General features: G+C 59.3%; 2 protein-coding genes across 2 annotated transcripts in view; one reads left to right on the forward strand and one right to left on the reverse strand.

Annotated features, from left to right (window-relative positions):
* Positions 1-337: 337 nt before the first annotated feature.
* Positions 338-10,166, reverse strand: SSRP1 (structure specific recognition protein 1). Its single transcript, XM_015101164.3, has 17 exons — positions 10,023-10,166; positions 9,469-9,591; positions 8,862-9,047; positions 8,122-8,227; positions 7,656-7,846; positions 7,340-7,570; positions 7,112-7,215; positions 6,889-7,017; positions 6,460-6,681; positions 5,412-5,484; positions 4,896-5,034; positions 4,759-4,804; positions 2,775-2,904; positions 2,194-2,364; positions 1,957-2,045; positions 1,084-1,270; positions 338-832 (listed from the first exon to the last, which is right to left on the reverse strand). The coding sequence occupies exons 2-17, from the start codon at positions 9,520-9,522 to the stop codon at positions 761-763; spliced, it is 2,130 nt and encodes a 709-aa protein (XP_014956650.2). The 5' UTR covers positions 9,523-9,591; positions 10,023-10,166; the 3' UTR covers positions 338-760.
* Positions 10,167-11,868: 1,702 nt separating this feature from the next.
* Positions 11,869-19,259, forward strand: part of P2RX3 (purinergic receptor P2X 3) — a 37,232-nt gene continuing 29,841 nt past the window's right edge. The window contains exon 1 of the mRNA XM_015101165.4: positions 11,869-12,171. Coding sequence (XP_014956651.2) covers positions 12,053-12,171 — 119 coding nt within the window. The 5' untranslated portion in view covers positions 11,869-12,052. The remainder of the gene's footprint in view (positions 12,172-19,259) is intronic.

The raw sequence follows: 19,259 nt of genomic DNA on the forward strand, positions 1-19,259 counted from the left end.
CCCCCCCATTTGCGGGGAAGCTTGGTCAATCCTGATTCCATTATCGAAAGATTTCCAAGACCCTGGACTCGCAGGTGATTAAGGCTGGAGCCGGAGCTGTCCTCTCAGCTTCACTAATGGAGTGCGGCTGTGAGGGAGACTGCCTAATCAGATCAGCTCTCATTTCTAGACTCTCAGGTGGCCCATCCCACCAGAAGAGACTGGAAACCAAGGCTTGTCCAGCCGGGAACAGCACAGGCTGTACCTGGAGACTGGCTTCCCAGCTGAAGGGTCAGAGTGCAGTTGACACCAAGAGTGAGAGCCATACAGCAGGGGGAGAGAGAAGGCCTAAGGCCGATTTCCAAAGTCAGTTCCCTTTATTAAATGTTCATTTTCCACAGACCAGAAATACAAAATAAAAGTAGAAATAGGCCCCAGTCAGGAGCTACAGACCTGCCCTCACAGGACCCCTGCCTGCGGCAACTTGTACAGGACAAGCAGCAGCTATACCCCAAAGGGCGGGAAGGCAGGGGGCGCGGTGGGATCCAGCCCTGCCCTGGCCCCCACCGGATGTCTCCCCAGATTATAAACAGCCACTTTCTGAAGCCGCAGGGTGAGACGCCTCCCGTGCGGCCCCAGGGAAGTGCAGGCTAGCGGGAAAGCTTGTTCAGATGGCACAGAACCCGAGGATTGCATTTCATAGGAGAAAACAGGTACCAAAACACGGGTGGGGAGACTGGGGCTGGGATGGGGCAAGCCCCAGGAGACACAGTCTTCCTCTCTATTCATCAGATCCTGATGCTGAGTCTTCTGAGCTGGGGGGAGTACTGGCTAGTTCCTCTTCTTCAGAGTCCTGAAAGCCAAAGGTCTCTTACAGGGGAGAAGTACAGAGTCCAGGCCACCCTCCCCCGCAGCCACTTTTCAGGGAAGGACCCCCACTTGGCTACCCGCTCCCTGCACCCCAGTGTTAAGCCTTCAGAAGCACAGATTCCACCCACCCACTCCCCTTCATTACCCCTCCGTCTAGGATTGTCTGTCTGTCCCGCCACCAGCCCAGGGGCCCCCACCCTTCCAGGCCCCACGGCCCCCCAAGCCCAGCCGCACCTCACTCCGCCTTCTCTTCTTTTTGCTCTTGTTTTCTCCGGAAGAGCTCTCATCACTGGACACAAACTCTTTGCTCTTGAAGCTCTCGCTCAGCTGCCTTGATGAAGACTTCGACGATGAGCCCCGGGAGGGTGTGGATTTCTTCTCCGTCTTCACTTTGACTTTCTTCTTCTTCTTGGACTTATCCCTAGGTGAGCAAGAGGGAAGTGGGTGCTGGGCCCTTGGGTTCCCCACATCATCAGGGCCGAACCTCTCCTGGCTTTCCCAGGGCCTTTCCCAATCCCAGCCACACTGCCCAGCTCACGTACACAGCCAGGCGCGTCCGCCCCAAGCGCCCCAGGGGAGCTCATCATAACTGAATCACCGGAAGGATCAGGGGCTACAGCCTGAAGCAGCCCCATATGCAAAACTTGCTTAACGTCTGCTGTTGTTGAGTCACCAAGTCGTGTCCCACTCTTCTGAGAGCCCGCTGACTGTAGCCCACCAGGCTCCTCTGTCCATGGCATTTCCCAGGCAAAAGTACTGGGGCACGTCACCATTTCTGTCTCTAAGGGGTCTTCTAACGCTTGTTACTTTACCTTTAAAACTGCATGTGAGTTATGCTCCATAACAACTAGTGTTAATCTCCCCCACACCTTGAAATAAAATTGAAGGAAAATGTGGCTCTTAGGAAAATGAGCCGTATTTATCCAAGTTACTTTCAGAAATCCTCTAGGCCATTCCCCATACCTGGGCAACTGCCTACCCCAATCTGAGCAGCACTGCCCTACTGCAGTCAGAAGCATGCCTGTTAATACCCCAATTCTCAACCTGGAACTGCAGAAGTACCTGCCAGAAAAGCAGCTCCTGGGTCATTCTGTCCCCAGCTCTCACCTCTTGGAGGGCTCTCCACGGCCGCCTTCGTATTCCTTCATGGCTTTTTCATACTCCCGCCTGGCCTCCTCAGCCTTGCGATCCCACTCCTGTGTCACACAGGGAATGAAAAAAACAGAAAAAAAAAAATTAGACCCCTGGCCCGACACAGGCAAAACCTGCACAGAACCGTAGCCCTGGGCCCGCCCGCCTCCGTCAGGTCCCAGGGTCCAACGCTGTGTGTCCGCGGCTCCTTGCCTCCTTCTTCTCCTTGGACATTCCCTTCCAGATCTCGCCTGCCTTCTTGGAGAGGTCCGTGACGCTGATGCCCGGATGGTCCGACTTGATCTTCTCCCGGCTGGCGTTTAGCCACAGCATGTAGGCGGACATGGGCCTCTTGGGGGCGTTGGGGTCCTTGCCCTTCTTTACCTGGGTAGGAACCCAGAGGCCATCAGCCACCTACTGCCCACAAAGCTCCACGTTCTCCCCAAGAGATGACCTGGACCTCCTTCTTAGAGGGACACAATAGAGAAAACACTGCGCAGTCAGGCTGGACGGAGAGCCGCCAAGGATGGAGACCATGACCTCAGCACCTGAGCCTGAGCTCACAAGGAACCCTCTCCTTGAGCTCCAAGGACAGAAGCCTGCTCCTAATTTGGATCTTCCAGAAGCTAATTGTCTCAAGGGCCATACTGAAAATTCTCCAGGCTCCTCCTCAAGGCCAGCGCCAGTGGTTACAAAACTAGGCCCAGCAGCACCAGTCCGCAGGCCCTACCGGGGGGTGCTACAGAAAGACTGAAAGAGGACGGCCGCCCCCCACCGCCCGGCAGAGTCTGCACCTCCAGGGGCTTCTTGCGGCTCTTGCGGTCCTTGGCCATCTTGGCCTTCTTAAGCTGCTTCCGTTTCTTCTCTTCCCGGTCACTGTCACCCTCGTTACTGGAGGAGCTGGCGGAGGCGTTGCTGTCAAACCTGTCAAGGACAGCGGGGCTCAGAGAGAGAGGAGAGCCCCCAACCAGCTTAGGACAGGACAGCGAGCCCAAAGACCCCCGCCCAGAGAGCAGAGGCAGAGCAGGGCTGTGGCGCGCGGCCTCCTCTTGCTGACGTGCCTTCAACCACCTGGTCCACCCCCGGGCCTTGGCAGCAGTTTCCTCCTTGAGTCCATCAACACGGGGGGGCCTCTGCGGCTTTCTTGGGTCACGGCCTAACCCAGACCCCACACCCCTGAAGGCAAAGCCGCGGTCTCATCTTGCCCAGAAAATGCCCCAGGTCCACTTCACCGCTTCTTCTGAGCTAACTGTTTTAACCCTGCAGTCTTCTCTGATGAAGAGATAATGAGCTACCATGTAAAAAGTGGGGGGGGCCACCTTCAGTCCAACCCAGTACCCCTAAGCGGTCCCCTCCACCACACGTGCTCAGCTCTTCAGAAGATGGAGCCCCCTTACACCTGCATCACGGTGCGGAGCCGTTTCCAAGACATGTTCACAAGCATTTGCTCACTGACTTTCCCAAGTACGTAGCAAGCAGAACTAGTGTGCTCCAGCAGAGTTTTCTCTTTTTCTTTTTTCTGCTCAACCTTTGCTAATTCTTTTGGAACAAGAGAACTCCAATTCCCTGTTGGGAACCACCCAGCCCCATTCAGGGGGAGCCCACCCCAGCCACAGGCTCTAAGTGGGGTGGGGGGGGGGGTGGTGCATGGCTTAACTCTTAGTTCATCAGAGCACAGCTCAGAACTCAGACTCAGGAAGGGGAGGCAAGCACACCATCCACCACTGCTCTGAAAACAGCAGCACTTCTGAGAGTTAACTCGGAGGACTTAGCCTGCCCCGTGCTGCTCAGGGTCATTTAGCGATGCATGCACCCATCTAAAAATAAGGAAATCAGAAGTAAAAACTAATATTCCCCTCAACTTCCGAGCACCTGGACTCAGTCGTGGTGGTGGTGGTGGTGTAGTCGCTAAGTTGTGTCTCCTCTGTCCATGGGATTTTTCCAGGCAAGAATACTGGAGTGGGTTGCCATCCCCTTCTCCAGGAAATCGTCCCCACCCAGGGATGGAACCCGTAACTCCCGAATTGCAGGTGGATTCTTCAGACAGGCTCAGGTCCGTCTGAACCACCAGGGAAGCCTTTGGATTCAGGTGCCTGAGCCCAATTCTATCACCAGACTCTCTGGTTACATGACCTAATAAAACTCACTCTTACACGAAAATCAGTTTGAGTCATATTTCTGACATCGGCAATCGAGAGTCTCGATAGAGGAACTTCCCAGTGGGACACAGGTTTGATCCCTGCTCTGGGAAGATTCCAACACGCTGCAGAGCAGCTAAGCCCCGCGAGTCACAATTCCTGAAGCCCCTTGCACCCTAGAGCCCCTGCTCCAAAACAAGACAGACCACTGCAGTGAAAAGCCCACACCCCGAGAGCAGAGAGCAGCCCCTGCTCGCCGCCACCAGAGAAAGCCTGCACCCAGTGACGAACACCCAGCCCGGCCAAAAATAAAAATAAAGTTTTTTTAAAGTAGTGATGGACACTACCATCTCACAGAGGAGACACAGAGATGCACCGCCTGACCCGAGGACCGCAGCTGGGAAGCGGGCAAGCTCTGCCCCTACCCCCATTCTCCACTGTCGTTTTCTGGTTTCAGGAGATGCTTTGCACTCACAAAGCATCCTGACAACTTTAAAACGTGGCCCTGTATCACTTCAACAGCGGTCGCTTTTCTACCCTCGGTCGGTAGGTAGCTCCGGGACTTGGGAACGCTCAGAGGTATTCCAGTCCCTGAAGCTTATGGGCCACCCTCACCCCGCCGAGTAGACCCACGACTCACTCCTCTGCGACGTCCTCCTCCTCTTCACCCGGGTTGAAGGACTCATCTGAAAAAGAGCACAGGCCGCGTGAGCTCTGCGCCCCACCCCCGCCCCTGGGGACCCTGCCCCGCCCCCCGCCAGGCCGCCCACCGCCCACCGGTCTCCTCTCCCGAGTCGTCGCTGCTGTCGTTGGCGTTCTCCTCGCGGATCTTGCCCTCCTCCTTCATCCGCTCCAGGTAGGCGTCGTGCTGGTCTTCGTCCGAGTCGGCGTATTCATCATAGTTGGGGTTCATGCCCTGCAGGGCGGGCGTGGGGCTCAGGGCCAGCCCCCCGACCCGCGCCCGCGGAAGCCATCCCCATGCCTGTGAGTAGCTCGGAGCAACCGCGCCTGGAGGTGTCCACACACAGCTCAGCGCAGAGCGTCTGCCCGACTCCCTGCCAACCCAGTTAGTCCAAGCCCCTCCCGCGCCCGGCCCGCGGGGGGCCCCTGGGGGACTGCGGAGCCTGCTCTAAGGTCATGCCAGGAAACCTGTACCCGGAGGGGGAGGGTCTCACGCACCTCTTTTTTCTACAAAGGCGAGAAGAGAAGAGAGAGTGAAAAAGAAGCCGCGCCAACCCCAGCCCCTTCCCCGACAGAGAACAGGCAAGGCTCCTCCCAAGCACGCCCAGGTACCTCTTTCAGCCCTCGGTTTTTGATGTTGAGCTTCTTGGCGTTGACAAAGTCGAACAGCTTGCCATACTCCTCCCTGAGACGAGAGGGCCCCGTTACCCAGTGGGCAGGTCCGACACGGGGTGGGCTGTGGGCTATCTCAACACCCCCCAGGGGCCGCACGGACCAAGGGGCCCAAACCCTCGACAGCTCAATCACACCCGGGATCTCAGAGACCCCCGGCAGACAACAGGCAGAGAAGAGTCAGACGCTAGTCTTGAAAACTTACAGGATCTTAAGATTTCAGGGGAAGAAAACACAGGAAGCAGTGTGTGCCTGTCCACCAACACCCACAAGCAGCGGGGAGGCAGGCTGGGCGTTTTGCTGGTCTGTAACCCAGCCTTCTGGAGAAGGCGATGGCACCCCACTCCAGTACTCCTGCCTGGAGAATCCCATGGGCAGAGGAGGCTGGTGGGCTACCGTCCATCGGATCACTAGGAGTCGGACACGACTGAACGACTTCACTTTCACTTTTCACTTTCATGCATTGGAGAAGGAAATGGCAACCCACTCCAACGTTCTTGCCTGGAGAATCCCAGGGACAGGGGAGCCTGGTGGGCTGCTGTCTATGGGATTGCACAGAGTCGGACACGACTGAAGCGACTTAGCAGCAGCAGCAACCCAGCCTTCTCAGGCTGTTATGAAGGTTGACTGTAAACATGTCTGTGAAACATGTAGCCCCCAGCCAGCATTCAGTGAACAGCTGCTGTGTTCTCGGGCACAGAGATCATTCAAGGAAAGGAGGAGACAGCATTTCCATTGTGCGGGGAGAGGAAGAGGACTAGTACCAAATACATACGGCACTCAGATTTTTTTAAGTACAGAAAGCAAGCAATACAGCAGCTGCCGAAGGCTAAGCACCCCAAGAGAGAAGGCCAAATTCCAGGCAGCAAAAGAGAAACTGCTCAAGGCTCGACACATCAGAGGAGTCGCCTGCCTGGAGAGGCCGGGCCGCCCAGTGGAGGCTGGGTCGGGGCCAGGGTGCCCGGGAGGGCTGGGCAGAGGCGCTCACCTCTCAATGCTGCTGAAGGTGTACTGGGTGCCCTGCTTGGTCTCAATTTCAAAGTCAAAGGAACGCGTGGTGGTGGTCCCGCGGGCGAAGTTGACAAAGGAGATCTCGTCGAAGCGGATGTGCACGGGCGGCTTGTGGACGTAGATGAAGCCCCGCTCCAGGGGGTACAGCAGCCCTGAGCTGGCCTTGTAGGAGCAGGTGATGCACTGGGCCCCCGAGTGCCTGGGGAGGGGGCGCGGTCAGTGCCGCCTGGGCAGCCCGCCTGGGCAACATGCCCCAAGCCCCCCGGTGTGTAGGCCTCAGGGGGGCTGCCCCCTCCAGCGACAGCCCACCCAGGGCCCCGCGGGGCGGCGTTCCCAGCAGGGGCTCACCTGAGAGCGCACCTCCCCACCCCCCATGGCAGGCAGCAGCCCAGGCTGGCGCGCTCACCCTTGGAAGTTGCCCGGGACCGTGATCTTGCGGTTCACCAGCGCTTTCATGACCCGGCTGACCATCTCGTAGAGGGATCCTGACATGTTCTTGGTGAGCCGCCCCTCGAAGCGCTTCTCCACCTCCTCCCTGAGGACAGCAAGAGGCGGGCGGGGTCGCTGCGGGCTTCCGCCTGCCCGCCCCCCCGCCCGCCCCTGCCCAGGCAGGGAACAGCCTCACTCACTCGTTCATGTTGAGCGTCAGGGAGATGTCCTCGTCCTTGGAGAAAAGCAGGATGAGGAAGTGGTAGCGAGTCTGACCCTGCTTGATGGGAGGGTCCAGGCTGATCTGCGGGGGGAAGGACCGAGCAGGCTCAGCGCCAGCCGGGGCTCGGAGGCCCAGCAGATGGCTAGACGGCCGTGGGTGGCAGCTGCCTCCCGAGGCCCCAGCGGGCCGCGGGGCCCCAGCTCACCACGAAGAACATCTGCCGCTGGTCCTTATGGGGCAGCAGGAAGAGCCGCAGCACCGTGGTGTAGGGGATCTTGTAGTCGAAGGTCTTGCCGTGCAGGTGCAGGAAGGTGGGGTAGATGCGGATGTCGTAGCGGCCTCGGGGCGTCAGGCACTGCAGCTCCCGGAAGATGCAGATGGCATCTCCCGTGGCCTGGATCACGTCCGCCTTCGACAGCACGTTCTGGGCGAAGGCCTGCCGAAGCACACGCGGGTCATGGAGCCGCTGGGAGCTGGCTGCGGGTCTATCGGGGCCCGCTCAGCACCGCGGAAAGCCTCACCTCGACGGGGTCCACGCCGTCCTCCTGGGTGGGCGGCACGTAGAAGCGCACCTCCATGAGGGAGACCTCCGCGTCATCGTTCTGGTGGAACTCCAGCGTCACCTCATTCTTGCCGGTGGTGCACTGAGACACGTTGCTGAGAGGGATCTCGAAGACTGGCTGGTCGCCAATGTCGAAGGAAAGCAGCTGCCCTGTGGGGAAAAGGCGGACGACCCATCCACAGGCTCTTCCCCTGGCTCAGCGTAAACTGCGCTCCCACCAGACTGCAGCTTCCCTACGGAGAGGGCCCGGGGGCTGTCTGTTTCTCCCAGACCCTCTAATACACCGTTGATCCTCGATAAACACACAATTATTTACAAACGGACAGGCGATCAGAGGCAGTGGCAGAGAGAGAGCAAGACAAGTTAAAGGGAGAAATCTTTCATCTTTCCTCCGACCCGAAAACTCAACCTCCCGCAGGACTCACCGCCAAACTTCACAGTTCCCCAGTTCCAGCCCTTCACACACAGGTCCTTCTCCATTAGCTCCAGGCGATAGTGAGTTTTGAAGAAATCAGAGAGTTTCTCAAACTCCTGTAGGGAGGGGAAAGAGAACCAGCCCAGTAAACTCCTGATGTCCTGAACACAAACTTGAACGTTCTGGGATTATCTGTTTCTGAGAAGCTGTCCCAGTATACCTTGTATCAGAAATCCTTGCTGACTTAATCACAGCTATAAAACCGTGTAAAAGACTGTTGGAAGAGGTTATTTCTGGGTTATTTCTCAGCCTGGGGGAGGAATACAGTAAGGGGCTGACATTCCCAGTTAGGGGTCTCGCAATGTCTCTTCTGAGTCTGTATGGGTACTGCTTTAGTGAAAATGGAAACGAAAATGAAGTAAAGTTTTGAATGCACGCAGGTCACAATGGAAAAACAAAACCCAAACTAAAGCATCAGGCAAGACCCAGAACCTGGATAAAGACAACAGGCAGGAGCCACCAAAAAGAAAATCAAAACAGTAGAAAAACTTCTGGAGTTAGGCCACAAAGAAAAGTCCTGAGACTGGCGCAAAACTGAACGCTGACTGCTTAATGGCTTCACTGGTCCTGCTGTGAGGAGCCCAAACCAGCGACCGCAGTTACCAGAAGAAGGGGTAACTGTCGGTCTAGAGCATTAAAACTAAAGGAGATGCACAGTCAAGAGGGGGCGATGGCAACAGGGCGTCTCACCGATTCCCGGAAGCCATCGTACTTATAGACGTGGCCATTCTTCGTGAGCAGTTTAAGCCCGTGGCCCAGAGCCACCCGGCGCCAGATGCCTTCGGTCAGCTCCCCGGCCTGGATGTTGTCCACTTTGCCCGTCTTACTGTTCTTAAAGATGATGCCCTGGCGGCTCAGCCTCAGCCGACCATCATTCTGTGGGGGAAACAGGCCCAAATGTATGGGGAAGCCACAGCGCAGCAGCCCAGGGTCAGTCCCACCCGGCGCCCTGTCTGGGCCCGCCTGACATCCACAGACCGGAGCAGCAGCAGCCGGGGGGAGCGCTGAGGGCGCCCAGCCCACTAGGACCCTAGGGCTCTAATCCTGGCTCAGGCATCCACAACCCTTGCAGGGTCTCAGAGTTTCCAGGCTCCCGGACTGGGTATAGCAGCTGTGGGGCCCTTCAAGCGGACCTGATTCTGGTCCTTTCCCTGGGTACCGCTTCTCAGCTGGGGGGAACCCAAGGCACACACGGGTACTCTGACCCCCTTTTCCAAACCAGCATGCCCATTCAGAGCATGGGCATGATCAGTGGCTGTGCAGGTCCACTCCCCTCCCTCCGCGGGGCCCTTCTCACCATGGAGCCCTTCACCTCCTGATACACGTCGTTGAACTCCAGAGTTTCTGCCATGCTGACCTAGCCCTGTTGGTACCACCGAAACTCCTGGGTGGGCGCGCAGATGGAGGGCGCGCTGGGGATCTGGAATCGAGAGGGAGAGAGGTGGTAGGAAGGACAGCCGCTCACGGTGCCCCCGGATGGGCCCGCTTCGCCGGGCATGCGTCCTATCTCCTCCGCCCGGGGGCCCGGGCCCAGTCCTGGGGTGCCGGGCCCAGTCCTGGGGTGTCGGGCCTGCCCCAAGAAGTGCTGAAACACCCCCCACACACACACCCGACACCCTCCCTGGGCGCTGCACCGGGCGCCGCGGCACCGAGCAGCGCAGCCCCCTGGGGCCGGCCGACTCAGCGCGCGAGGCGCCCCCGCAGGTCCCCCCAGCGCCCCCAGACCCGCAGCTCCCCGCCCCCCAAAATGGACTCGCTCGCGGCCGGCCGCCTCCAACGCGGGCCGGCCCACCGCGCGCACCCCGCGGGGGAGCCGGGCCCGCGCCCTGCACGCGGCCGGCGACCACCCACCTCCTCGGGCCGGAGCCTCGCGGCCGCCGGCGCCCGGGCGGTAGGCGCGCCGGGGCGGGGGGACGGCGCGGGCCGGGGACGGGCAGGGGCGCTGGGCAGGCTCTTCCCGCGTGCGCGGCCCCGCGTCCCGCCACCGGAAGCGCTGGCCACAGAGACGGCGGCCGGCTAGAGAGGCGCCGCCCGAGAGGCGGCCGGCTAGAGCGCCCGCGGCGCCGGAGGACCCGCGGGGCGCGCCGGGCCCCGCCCTCCCGCGCCACCGCTGACCCCGGACCCGCCCGCCCGCCCCCCGCGCTGCCCCCGATCCTCGGGCCCGGAAATTCGGGGCCCCTTAAACGCTAAAGACGTCTGGGCTTTTCAAAAGAGAATTTGCGTAGTGTTTTTATCAGACTGTGCCCCGAAGCTCGTGGCCCTCTCAATCAGCGCGTGTGTCTCCTATACAATAGTTGTTTCTGCGAAGCAGAAAGGAGTCTGACCCAAGAAGGAAAAGATTGGAGGAGTTGTGAAGAGAAGTGCCCCCTCCCACTGGCTTCTAGGAGAATGCAGGCGTTGATGTCACTGTGACTGCACCGCCCTCCCCTGTCCAGAGAGGACCCGGTCCTTTTGCAAATGAGCTCGCTGCACCCCCGAAACTTCCAGCAGCCCCTGCAAGTTGTGAATTGCCTGGAAGGGGCTGGCCAGCGGCCATGCCAAGTTCAAGCGCTGGTGTCAAGTTAATCACGGAGCCACAGCTGCTTTGAAAGCCTATCACCCTGGCACTGCGGAAGCCAGCCACCCCCACACCCCCGCCTTCTAGAGTCCTAGGGTGCATCTTGCAGAATCAGAGGCGGCCGGACTTGGGAGAGATGTCTGGGTTTCTCCGCTCCAACCTCTTTTTGCAGATGGGGAAAACAGGCCCTTAAGGGAGTAGCCCTGGGGTCTCAGTTGGCAACAGAGCTGAAGACAGATTTACGTACCACGGTCTAGCTCTCCTCTGTCATCCTCACCGTGACTCTACATTCAGAATGACTGACGATATGTGTCGTGCATGGAGACATAAGGGCAGAATGTTGAAACTTGAACATTTCTCTGACAGTCTGACCTGCAGTTACACCAGTAGCCTTGATTCTGGGACAAGAGACAATGTAAGCGCACCATTGTCCCCTGAACTCATGGCTTTACCCTCTGGGTGATGGCTGTTCCCACACTCTCTAGCAACATGAATTCAGCTAGATTCAATAAACATGCATTGAGCTCCGACACGGTGGTAGGATTTGAGGAAACTAGCAAGCAAGATGGAAACCGCTCCAAGCTTCCAGGAGCGTGTAATTAAACAGATGATTCGGATAAATACACTGACGGACAGTAAAAACAACCCCCCAAAAACACCCAGCGTTACAATGCAATGCTGGAGGTAGAAGTCCAGCCGCCGCCGCTGCCGGGTGAACAGGAAATAGAAACCAAGCCACTCTTTAGTTACCCTCTCCCGTGAGACCAGGAGAGAGGTTCAGGAGACCACCCCTCCCCCAACCCATGCTGTTGATGGCAGCTCTTGGAAAGAGGGGAATTGAGCACTGTAGGCAGACAGGAATGAACTCAGCTCAAGCAGGCTGCTAGGTGGGTGGGGTGGGGTACTGCCAGGGGCTTTCAGGAGAGCGTGGACCAGCTGGTGAGCTGGGATGGAGACGCGGCACAAGAGAACAGAACCGAAGCGGTAGACAGAGTGCAGATAAAGCCTAAGTCCCAGAGGGCCCCAGCCAGCTGCATCCCAAGCAATCAGGAGCCTGGGATTGGAGACCCCACCCCTGCCGTGACATCACAGGGGAGTGGGGTGGAGACCAACAAAAAGGGGGTCCCCCACCCTGGCCTTGGACTCTTGGCAGCCCAGAGGGTGGAGAGCAGAGAGAGGCTGAGCCCCGAGCTAGGGTTGCCTGACTTAAAGGAACAGGCTCCTCAAGCCCCCTCTAAGCCGCTCCCCCTCCCAGCCTCCATCCGGATGACCCCTCCGTCCTGAGACCACCATCAGGTCTCTCCTTAGGGGTCATTCCCTCAGCATGAACTGCATCTCAGATTTCTTCACCTACGAGACCACCAAGTCGGTGGTCGTGAAGAGCTGGACCATTGGGATCATCAACAGAGCGGTTCAGCTTCTCATCATCTCCTACTTCGTGGGGTGAGTCTCTGGCCCCCCAGGATCTAGAAACCTGAAGTCCTAGCAACCCCGAGGGCTGCCCTGAGTCCCGTTCTCCCCCGCCTGCCCTCAGTGTTGCTGCCCAGCTGCCTAAGTGTCTCCCGTTTTGGGGGGCAGCAGCCTCATCTGTGGGGACCTGTCCCAGGCACTGGCCTCCGCTGCCGTCACTGGGGAATTCTTTTTCCCACTAAACCCTCCAGAGCTGGACCGTGGCCATCACCCTGAGGAGGGGGGCTCTTGCCCTTCCACCATCTCCCCTTCCCTCTCTCGTCTCCCCCAGCCCCAGCCCCAGCCCCAGCCAGAGAACAGACCCATTGCCTTCAGTCAACTCTTCAGGGGTCTCGGAAAGATGAGGGAGCCAGGGGAAGGCGATGAGACAAGGGAGTCGGCGACAGGTTGACCAGGTGGATGGTGGAGAGGGCTCAGAGAAGGGGCGGGCTGGGCAAGATGCTGCAAGAACGTGGAAGAGGAGCCCTCGATCTCTGACCGCAGGACCGGGGGGTGGCGTTGGAGTGGGGGACCCTGCTCCTGTGGGGGGGCGGGCGGTGGGCAGAAACGAGTGCAAATACCCCTCAAGGAAAGATTTACTGCAGAGCAAGGAGGCTTTCCTGAGCATGACATGGGGACCGCCCCCCTCAAGGACCAGAAATACTCCCCTTTGTCAGAGAGCATCAGTGCCCTACGTCCACCTGACTTCATGTCCTAGAATCCACCCTGGGAGTTGCTTAAGAGCCAGGAAGGTCCGAACACCCCTTCTTGGCCCCCACCTCTTGCAGGTACACAATGCACACACGTACACACACGTATTCACAAAGGTTCATGAAACAGACAATGGCCGGGGGGGAAGCACAGGTTCTGTCCTTCTCGTGGTCATTCGAATCAGGAAAGCGGGACAGAAACCTCGGAGGTCTGTTCTTTTTTCCTGGCATTCGGTCTCTAGCCTCATGCTGTTCCTTGATACAACGAGTCTGCATGTGGGAGACAGAAAGCCACCGATGACCGTCAGGAGTTCATGCAGGGAGGTCAAAGGAGGCCCATGTGCGTGAGGGCTGGGGCCGTGGGAGTGGACCTGCTGGCCCGCCAGGCCGGAGTAGCGCGTGGAAAGATGGGTGGACGTGGATGAAGGAAATTTTTAGCAGCTCCACAACACGTGCTGAGAGCCAGTGGGTTTCATTTGTGCGGTGTGTAGACGAGGCTGCACACGCAGTCTCCTCGCAGAGATGTGAGAGGAGGGATTCAAGCTTTGGAATGGGCTTAAAGGGCTCTAAATGAAGTTCTGTCCTGACACTGAGGTTTCACGAGACACGGTGTTTGCACACGCTCTCCATCGGCATCTCCGGTGCCTGGCTCAAGGTTGGTTCTTAAGGCTCCACGTTTGCCTGCGTGCGAGGCTGTGTGGTTGTTCGTCGCAGCAGAATGGTCTGTTGGTCCAGGTGAGCACAGAGCTACTTCAGCACCTTCCAGCCTGGCCTGGCTCTGTGGGCTCCAGGCCGGAGGCTGATGGAGGCGAGACCCAGTGGGCTCCATCGCCCCCGCCCCCCACTGCCCTTCTCTCTCCCTCTCCCTGATCCAGGCTGGCGCCCCATCCTCAGTGCTGCAGGCCGGCCTGCTGGGCGGGTGGGAGAGGCTCTTTGGCGTCTTGACATCCAGCCCCATCCGTCTCCCAGCCTGACAGCTCCCCACGGAGCAGCGCCTGGCAGTTCCATCAGCGCTCTCTTCAGCCCAGCCCCTGGTCTCAGCCGCATCTCTGTGCACCTGAGCCCGGACGCACGTCCATGGTCAGGAAGGTAGCAGAAGTGTATTAAGCATGTCTTCCTGACACGGAGGCAGGAACAGTGGGCCCAAGCGGGACGGGTCCTCACCCCGATGGAGCTGACCCGGCCAGAGATGGAGGCTAATCAGACCGTCTCCACAAGCAAATATAAAATGGCAGCCGTGGCTTGGGGTTGAAGAGGGGGCGCCCAGTGCCCCGAGGCTCCCGGGTACCGAGGGGGTTGCCTTTGACCCAGCCAGGGAAGTAAGGGAAGGCTTTCTGGAGATGAGACTTTGAAGCCAAGAGCTGAAGGATGAGTCAGAGCCGCCAGGTACAGGAAGGGAAGGAAGGGGGTTCAAGGCAGAGAAGGCCCGCTCTGCCAAGTGGAAGAGCCTGGTGAATGCGGGATGAGAAGGGGTCTTGGTGGCTGGAGCGGAGGGAGCCAAGGAGAGGACGGTGGAGGATGGGGCCACAGCCGCAGGCGGAGGCTGGACCTCCGATCCTTCACTACTGCAGGGGAGTGATGGACGTGACAGAAGCTCCTGATGCGTTTTACCCTGTGTGTGCGCGCGCGTGTGTGTGTCTGTGTGTGTGTGTGTGTGTAGGGGGAGACATGGGAGGCCCTGGCTGACACCCCGGGGATTGGTGTGTGTGCGTGCGTGTGTGTGTGTGTATGTGCGTGTGCGTGTGTGCGCGTGTGTGTGGGCATGTGTGTGCGCGCGTGTGTGGGCATGTGTGTGCGCGCGTGTGTGTGCATGTGTGTGCGTGTGTGTGTGTGCAGGGGGAAACGTGGGAGGCCCTGGCTGACACCCCGGGGATTGGTGTGTGTGCCTGTGTGTGTGCATGTGTGTGCGTGTGTATCTGTGTGTGTGTGTGTAGGGGGAGACGTGGGAGGCCCTGGCTGACACCCCGGGGATTGGTGTGTGTGCATGTGTGTGCGTGTGTATCTGTGTGTGTGTGTGTAGGGGGAGACGTGGGAGGCCCTGGCTGACACCCCGGGGATTGGTGTGTGTGCATGTGTGTGCGTGTGTATCTGTGTGTGTGTGTGTAGGGGGAGACGTGGGAGGCCCTGGCTGACACCCTGGGGATTGGTGTGTGTGCGTGTGTGTGCATGTGTGTGTGCATGCGTGTGCGTGCGTGTGTGTATGTGCGTGTGTGTGCGTGTTTGTGCCGGTGTGTGCGCGTGTGTGTGGGGGGAGAGCTGGGAGGCCCTGGCTGACACCCCGGGGATTGGTGTGTGTGTGTGCATGTGTGTGTGTATGTGTGTGCATGTGTGTGTGCATGTGTGTGTGTGTGTGTAGGGGGAGACATGGGAGGCCCTGGCTGACACCCTGGGGATTGGTGTGTGTGTGTGGGTGTGTGTGCATGTGTGTGCATGTGTGTGCGTGTGTGTGCGTGTGTGTGCGTGTGTGTGTGTGTGTAGGGGGAGACGTGGGAGGCCCTGGCTGACACCCCGGGGATTGGTGTGTGTGCGTGTGTATGTGTGTGTGCGTGTGTGTATGTTTGTGCCTATGTGTGTGTATGTGTGTGCGTGTGTGTGCGTGTGTGTGTGTGTAGGGGGAGACGTGGGAGGCCCTGGCTGACACCCCGGGGATTGGGGTGTGTGTGTGTGTGTGCGTGTGTGCGTGTGTGTGTATAGGGGGAGAGGTAGGAGGCCCTGGCTGACACCCCGGGGATTGGTGTGTGTGCATGTGTGTGTGTGCCTGTGTATGTGTGTGTGTGTGCGTGTGTGTGTGTGTGTATAGGGGGAGAGGTAGGAGGCCCTGGCTGACACCGCGGGGATTGGCGTGGGCAGAAGTGGACGCAGGAGAACCCGTTAAGAGGCCAGGCAGTCATGTGAAGAAAGGTGACCGTGGCTCCGACTCAGGAGGATTTGAAAGGATTTTTAGTGCTTTGAGGTTAATGCTTGACTTGAATCGCTTCCATATCAGCCCTGCCAGGTAGGCCAGATGCGCAGCTTTACCTAGGGCGTGAGTGACAGGGGCCAACTATTTCTCTCATGTGCGCACAGCAACGCACCGCCTGATCGACTCCACACACGCCCACGCACGCACACACACACACACACACACACACACACACACGGGCCTGAGCCTCAGCTGCTTGCCTGAGGCTCCCGCCCCTCCATCCCTGGCTTCCTGACCCACCCCAGGTGCACAGAGCTGTCTCTGTGAGGACTACTGGGTCTTTCTCAGGCCTTTTCTGGGCCCAGCTGGTAATGCGCATTCTCCTCTGCGTTGTTGGGTGGGGGAGGACTTCCTAAGAGCCGACCCCTTGTCTGGATCCTGCGACCACCTAAGAAGGAAGGAGACATCCCTGAGGCTTGAGTGCCCAGGTGCGCCAGCCAGTGCCTGGCCAGGGGTTGGTTCCTGGGGCCTTCCTGTAGGAAGCCCACAGCCCAGAAAGCAGCGGTGAGGGCCTCCCACCTCTGGGTGCCCCTTCCGCCCTGGGAAGGGCCTGTCAGGGTTGCAGGTGCCCCCAGCCCATCGCAGCCCTGCCCTGGCTCTCCCACTCCAAGACCCCCATCTGCATGGCCACCCACTTTGGTTCACAACATTCAGCCTCAGGTCAAAGCTTCCAAAGACGTCCATCGTGTAAAGCCGTTAAAAGGGTGCGGGGGGGTCGGGGGGAGATTGATCCAGTTTACAGAGAGCGGTGTGGGATCCCATGGCTTTCTTTCTGCCCACCCCGTGCCCGTCTCCCCAGATGGGGAGACCTGGTCAGAAGCCTGGCTCTGACCCCAACAGGAGTGGGGCTCGGACAGGTCAGTTTCCGTCTCCGCGTCTCAGCCCCGGAATCCAGACGACACCACCTCTGAGGGTTCTGGCGGGAGGAGGTGACACGCAGCAGTGCCTGGGTGACTTGGGAAGCTGGTGACTGTTGCCATTTCTCAGGCTCCCAGCGAGCCCCCCTTTCCCTTGGCTCAGCTCACACCTTCCTGAGAGACCCATCTGATGCCCACAGGCGTGCGCGCGCGCACACACACACCCACCCTCATACCCTCCTGATCTCCTCTCTGACTCCTGGGAGGTGGATAGGACAGGACACTGCTCTGACTTCCATCCTGCACATCCCACCTGCCTGGGAGCTGCCGCCCGCCTCCCGCTCTATAAATAATGAACCAGGAAGGCGAGGGAAGAAGTCAGAGCAGCCGAGTCAGTGCCAAGAACTGGAGGCTCAGTGCCACCCCATCTCCTCAGCCCTGGCCTCTGGAGACAGACTCAGCCCCTCTGTACCGGAAATGAACACCCCCCCTTCTCCAGCTGCCCGCATGCCCCAAGGGGGCACTGGAAGGCTTCCGTTTGTTATTCAACTCGGAGGGGGAACCCTGCCTGGGCACAGAATGGAGCCGTGAGGCAGGAGGAAGACAAGGAGAGAGGCCAGTTAGTCGTCCTTTGGGCCCTGAGCTCTTCCTCCTGAGACATCCCTGAGCCGGGGGCCACTCTCCCGGGTCATGGGGTGAGGCCGGCAGGACAAGGACCCCCTGCGGGAGTGACCCAGGGCCAGAGCATGTGCGCAGCTCGGCGAGTCGGTGCCCCACCCCGGGCCTGGGTTCCTCCGTGCGCAGCGTGAGGCCAGCACCACAGCGGCCCCCCTGGGCCGTGAGTAAGGATCCTTGCATCCTCGGCGTGCTGGGCTGCTCCTGCAGTGATGGTGACCATCTGAACTCCGCTTCTCTCCCGAAGGTTCCCAGACTTTAAGGACAGGAGAAGCCAGTCATTTCACTGCTGGACACACAGAGGCGTGTCCGTTCCACAGCCAGGCACACGGAGGGTCCAGGGGCCGTGTGGCCACCGTGGCCCCGACCTGGGCGAGGGCACCACAGCCGCAGAGGTGCTCTGTCGGACCTCCCTCCCTCCCTTGGCTCCAACGGCCGCAGCCCGCTGATAAAGCTCTTCTTTCTGGAGACGACGTCCCCGTTTTCCATAATCGCTCCCTTCCCTTCTGCTGGGATACGAGACAGCAGGTGGGATGTCTCCGTGTCTCTCCCGAGACCTCGATGAGACCCCTCCCAGTTCAAAACACGGAAGGCAGGGCAAGGGAGGTAAAGCTCACCCCCTGCAGACTTCCGCAGAGGCGCGGTGTTCAGGGGAGCGGCTCGCAAGCACACAGAGAGCTGTTAATGGCGCATTACTCAGGGCGCTGCCTCGAGCAGGCAGGAGCAGCGAGGCGGGTGAGGCACCCTTGGCCAGTGCTGGTGGTGACCACCCTTTCCCTCCCCCTCAAGACAGCGTTCAGAACTCAGGCGCCAGCAATGTCCCTGGCGGTCCAGTGGTTAAGAACCTGCCTTCGAATGCAGAGGAGCCTGGTTCACTGGTTCAGTCCCTGGTGAGGGAACTAAAATCCCAGGTGTCTTGAGGCAGCTAAGGTGGAACACACAGCTAGAACCCCACGTGCTGCAACCGAGGGCCTGCGTGCGTGCATGCTCAGTCCTGTCTGACTCTGTGCAACCCTGTAGACTGCAGCCCGCCAGGTTCCTCTGTCCATGGGAGTCTCCAGGCAAGAACAGTGGAGTGGGTTGCCATGCCCTCCTCCAGGGGATCTTCCCGACTCAGGGATTGAACCTACGTCTCCTGCATCGCAGGCGGATTATTTACCCCCTGAGCCACCCAGGAAACCCAGCTGAGACCCTACGGAGCCAAATAATATCTTTTTTAAAAAAGAATTCGGGGGCCATAAGGAAGCCCCACTAGGGGATGACTGCAGACCCTCTCACTGAAAACCGAACAAGGAGCCGCTTGTAAAGTTCAGCCCCATAGGTAGGACCCCACGAGTCACTGCAACCCCAGCCCGACCCAAGAGCTGCTCCCCTCTGCGTCTCCCAACATCAGGGGACCCCAGAGGTTAGAAAGCTCCCAGGCTTGCAGTCCCAGCCCCTGCTTCTAAGCCCTTTGGCTCAGCCTGCAGCCGCCTCCCAGCCCTCAGCCACCCCCGCCCAGCCTTGTCTTCTCTGCTCCACGGCCTCCATTCCTCCTGCGCATCTTCATCTCATAGGGTTCCTCGCCGGACATCGCCCTGGTGAGCATCAGAAGACAACCCTAACCCCATGTTCCCCACATGCGCCCCTAGATTCCCTGAGAGGTCACGCTGTGTCTCCAGAGCTGGGCATACGCAGCGTTTTCCAAACATGTTGGAGGAGGCTCTGTCATCTGCACAGAGGACAGTGAAGACGCCTCCCGCGTGGAGTCAGGAGCAGATGGAACTCTCACGAGTGGTCTTGAGGCTGAGAGTGGCCTGAGCCCCGACGGCAGGGCATTGACTTCCCATGAAAAGGCGGGTGCCTCCCCAAAACCCAGGGGAAAGCAAGGGACCAGGG

The sequence above is a fragment of the Ovis aries genome, chromosome 15 (genome assembly GCF_016772045.2).
Source record: "Ovis aries strain OAR_USU_Benz2616 breed Rambouillet chromosome 15, ARS-UI_Ramb_v3.0, whole genome shotgun sequence".
NCBI lineage: Eukaryota > Metazoa > Chordata > Mammalia > Artiodactyla > Bovidae > Ovis > Ovis aries.

Bases quoted from the DNA above. Each gene is read 5' to 3' on its own strand.
- SSRP1 (XM_015101164.3), bottom strand. From the start codon at position 9,522: ATGGCAGAAACTCTGGAGTTCAACGACGTGTATCAGGAGGTGAAGGGC. The intron at 7,847-8,121 runs GTGAGTCCTGCG...TTTTCCCCACAG, and splicing joins GGGAACTGTGAAGTTTGGCG to GGCAGCTGCTTTCCTTCGAC. The intron at 1,271-1,956 runs GTGAGAGCTGGG...TTGCTCACCTAG, and splicing joins CGTGGAGAGCCCTCCAAGAG to GGATAAGTCCAAGAAGAAGA.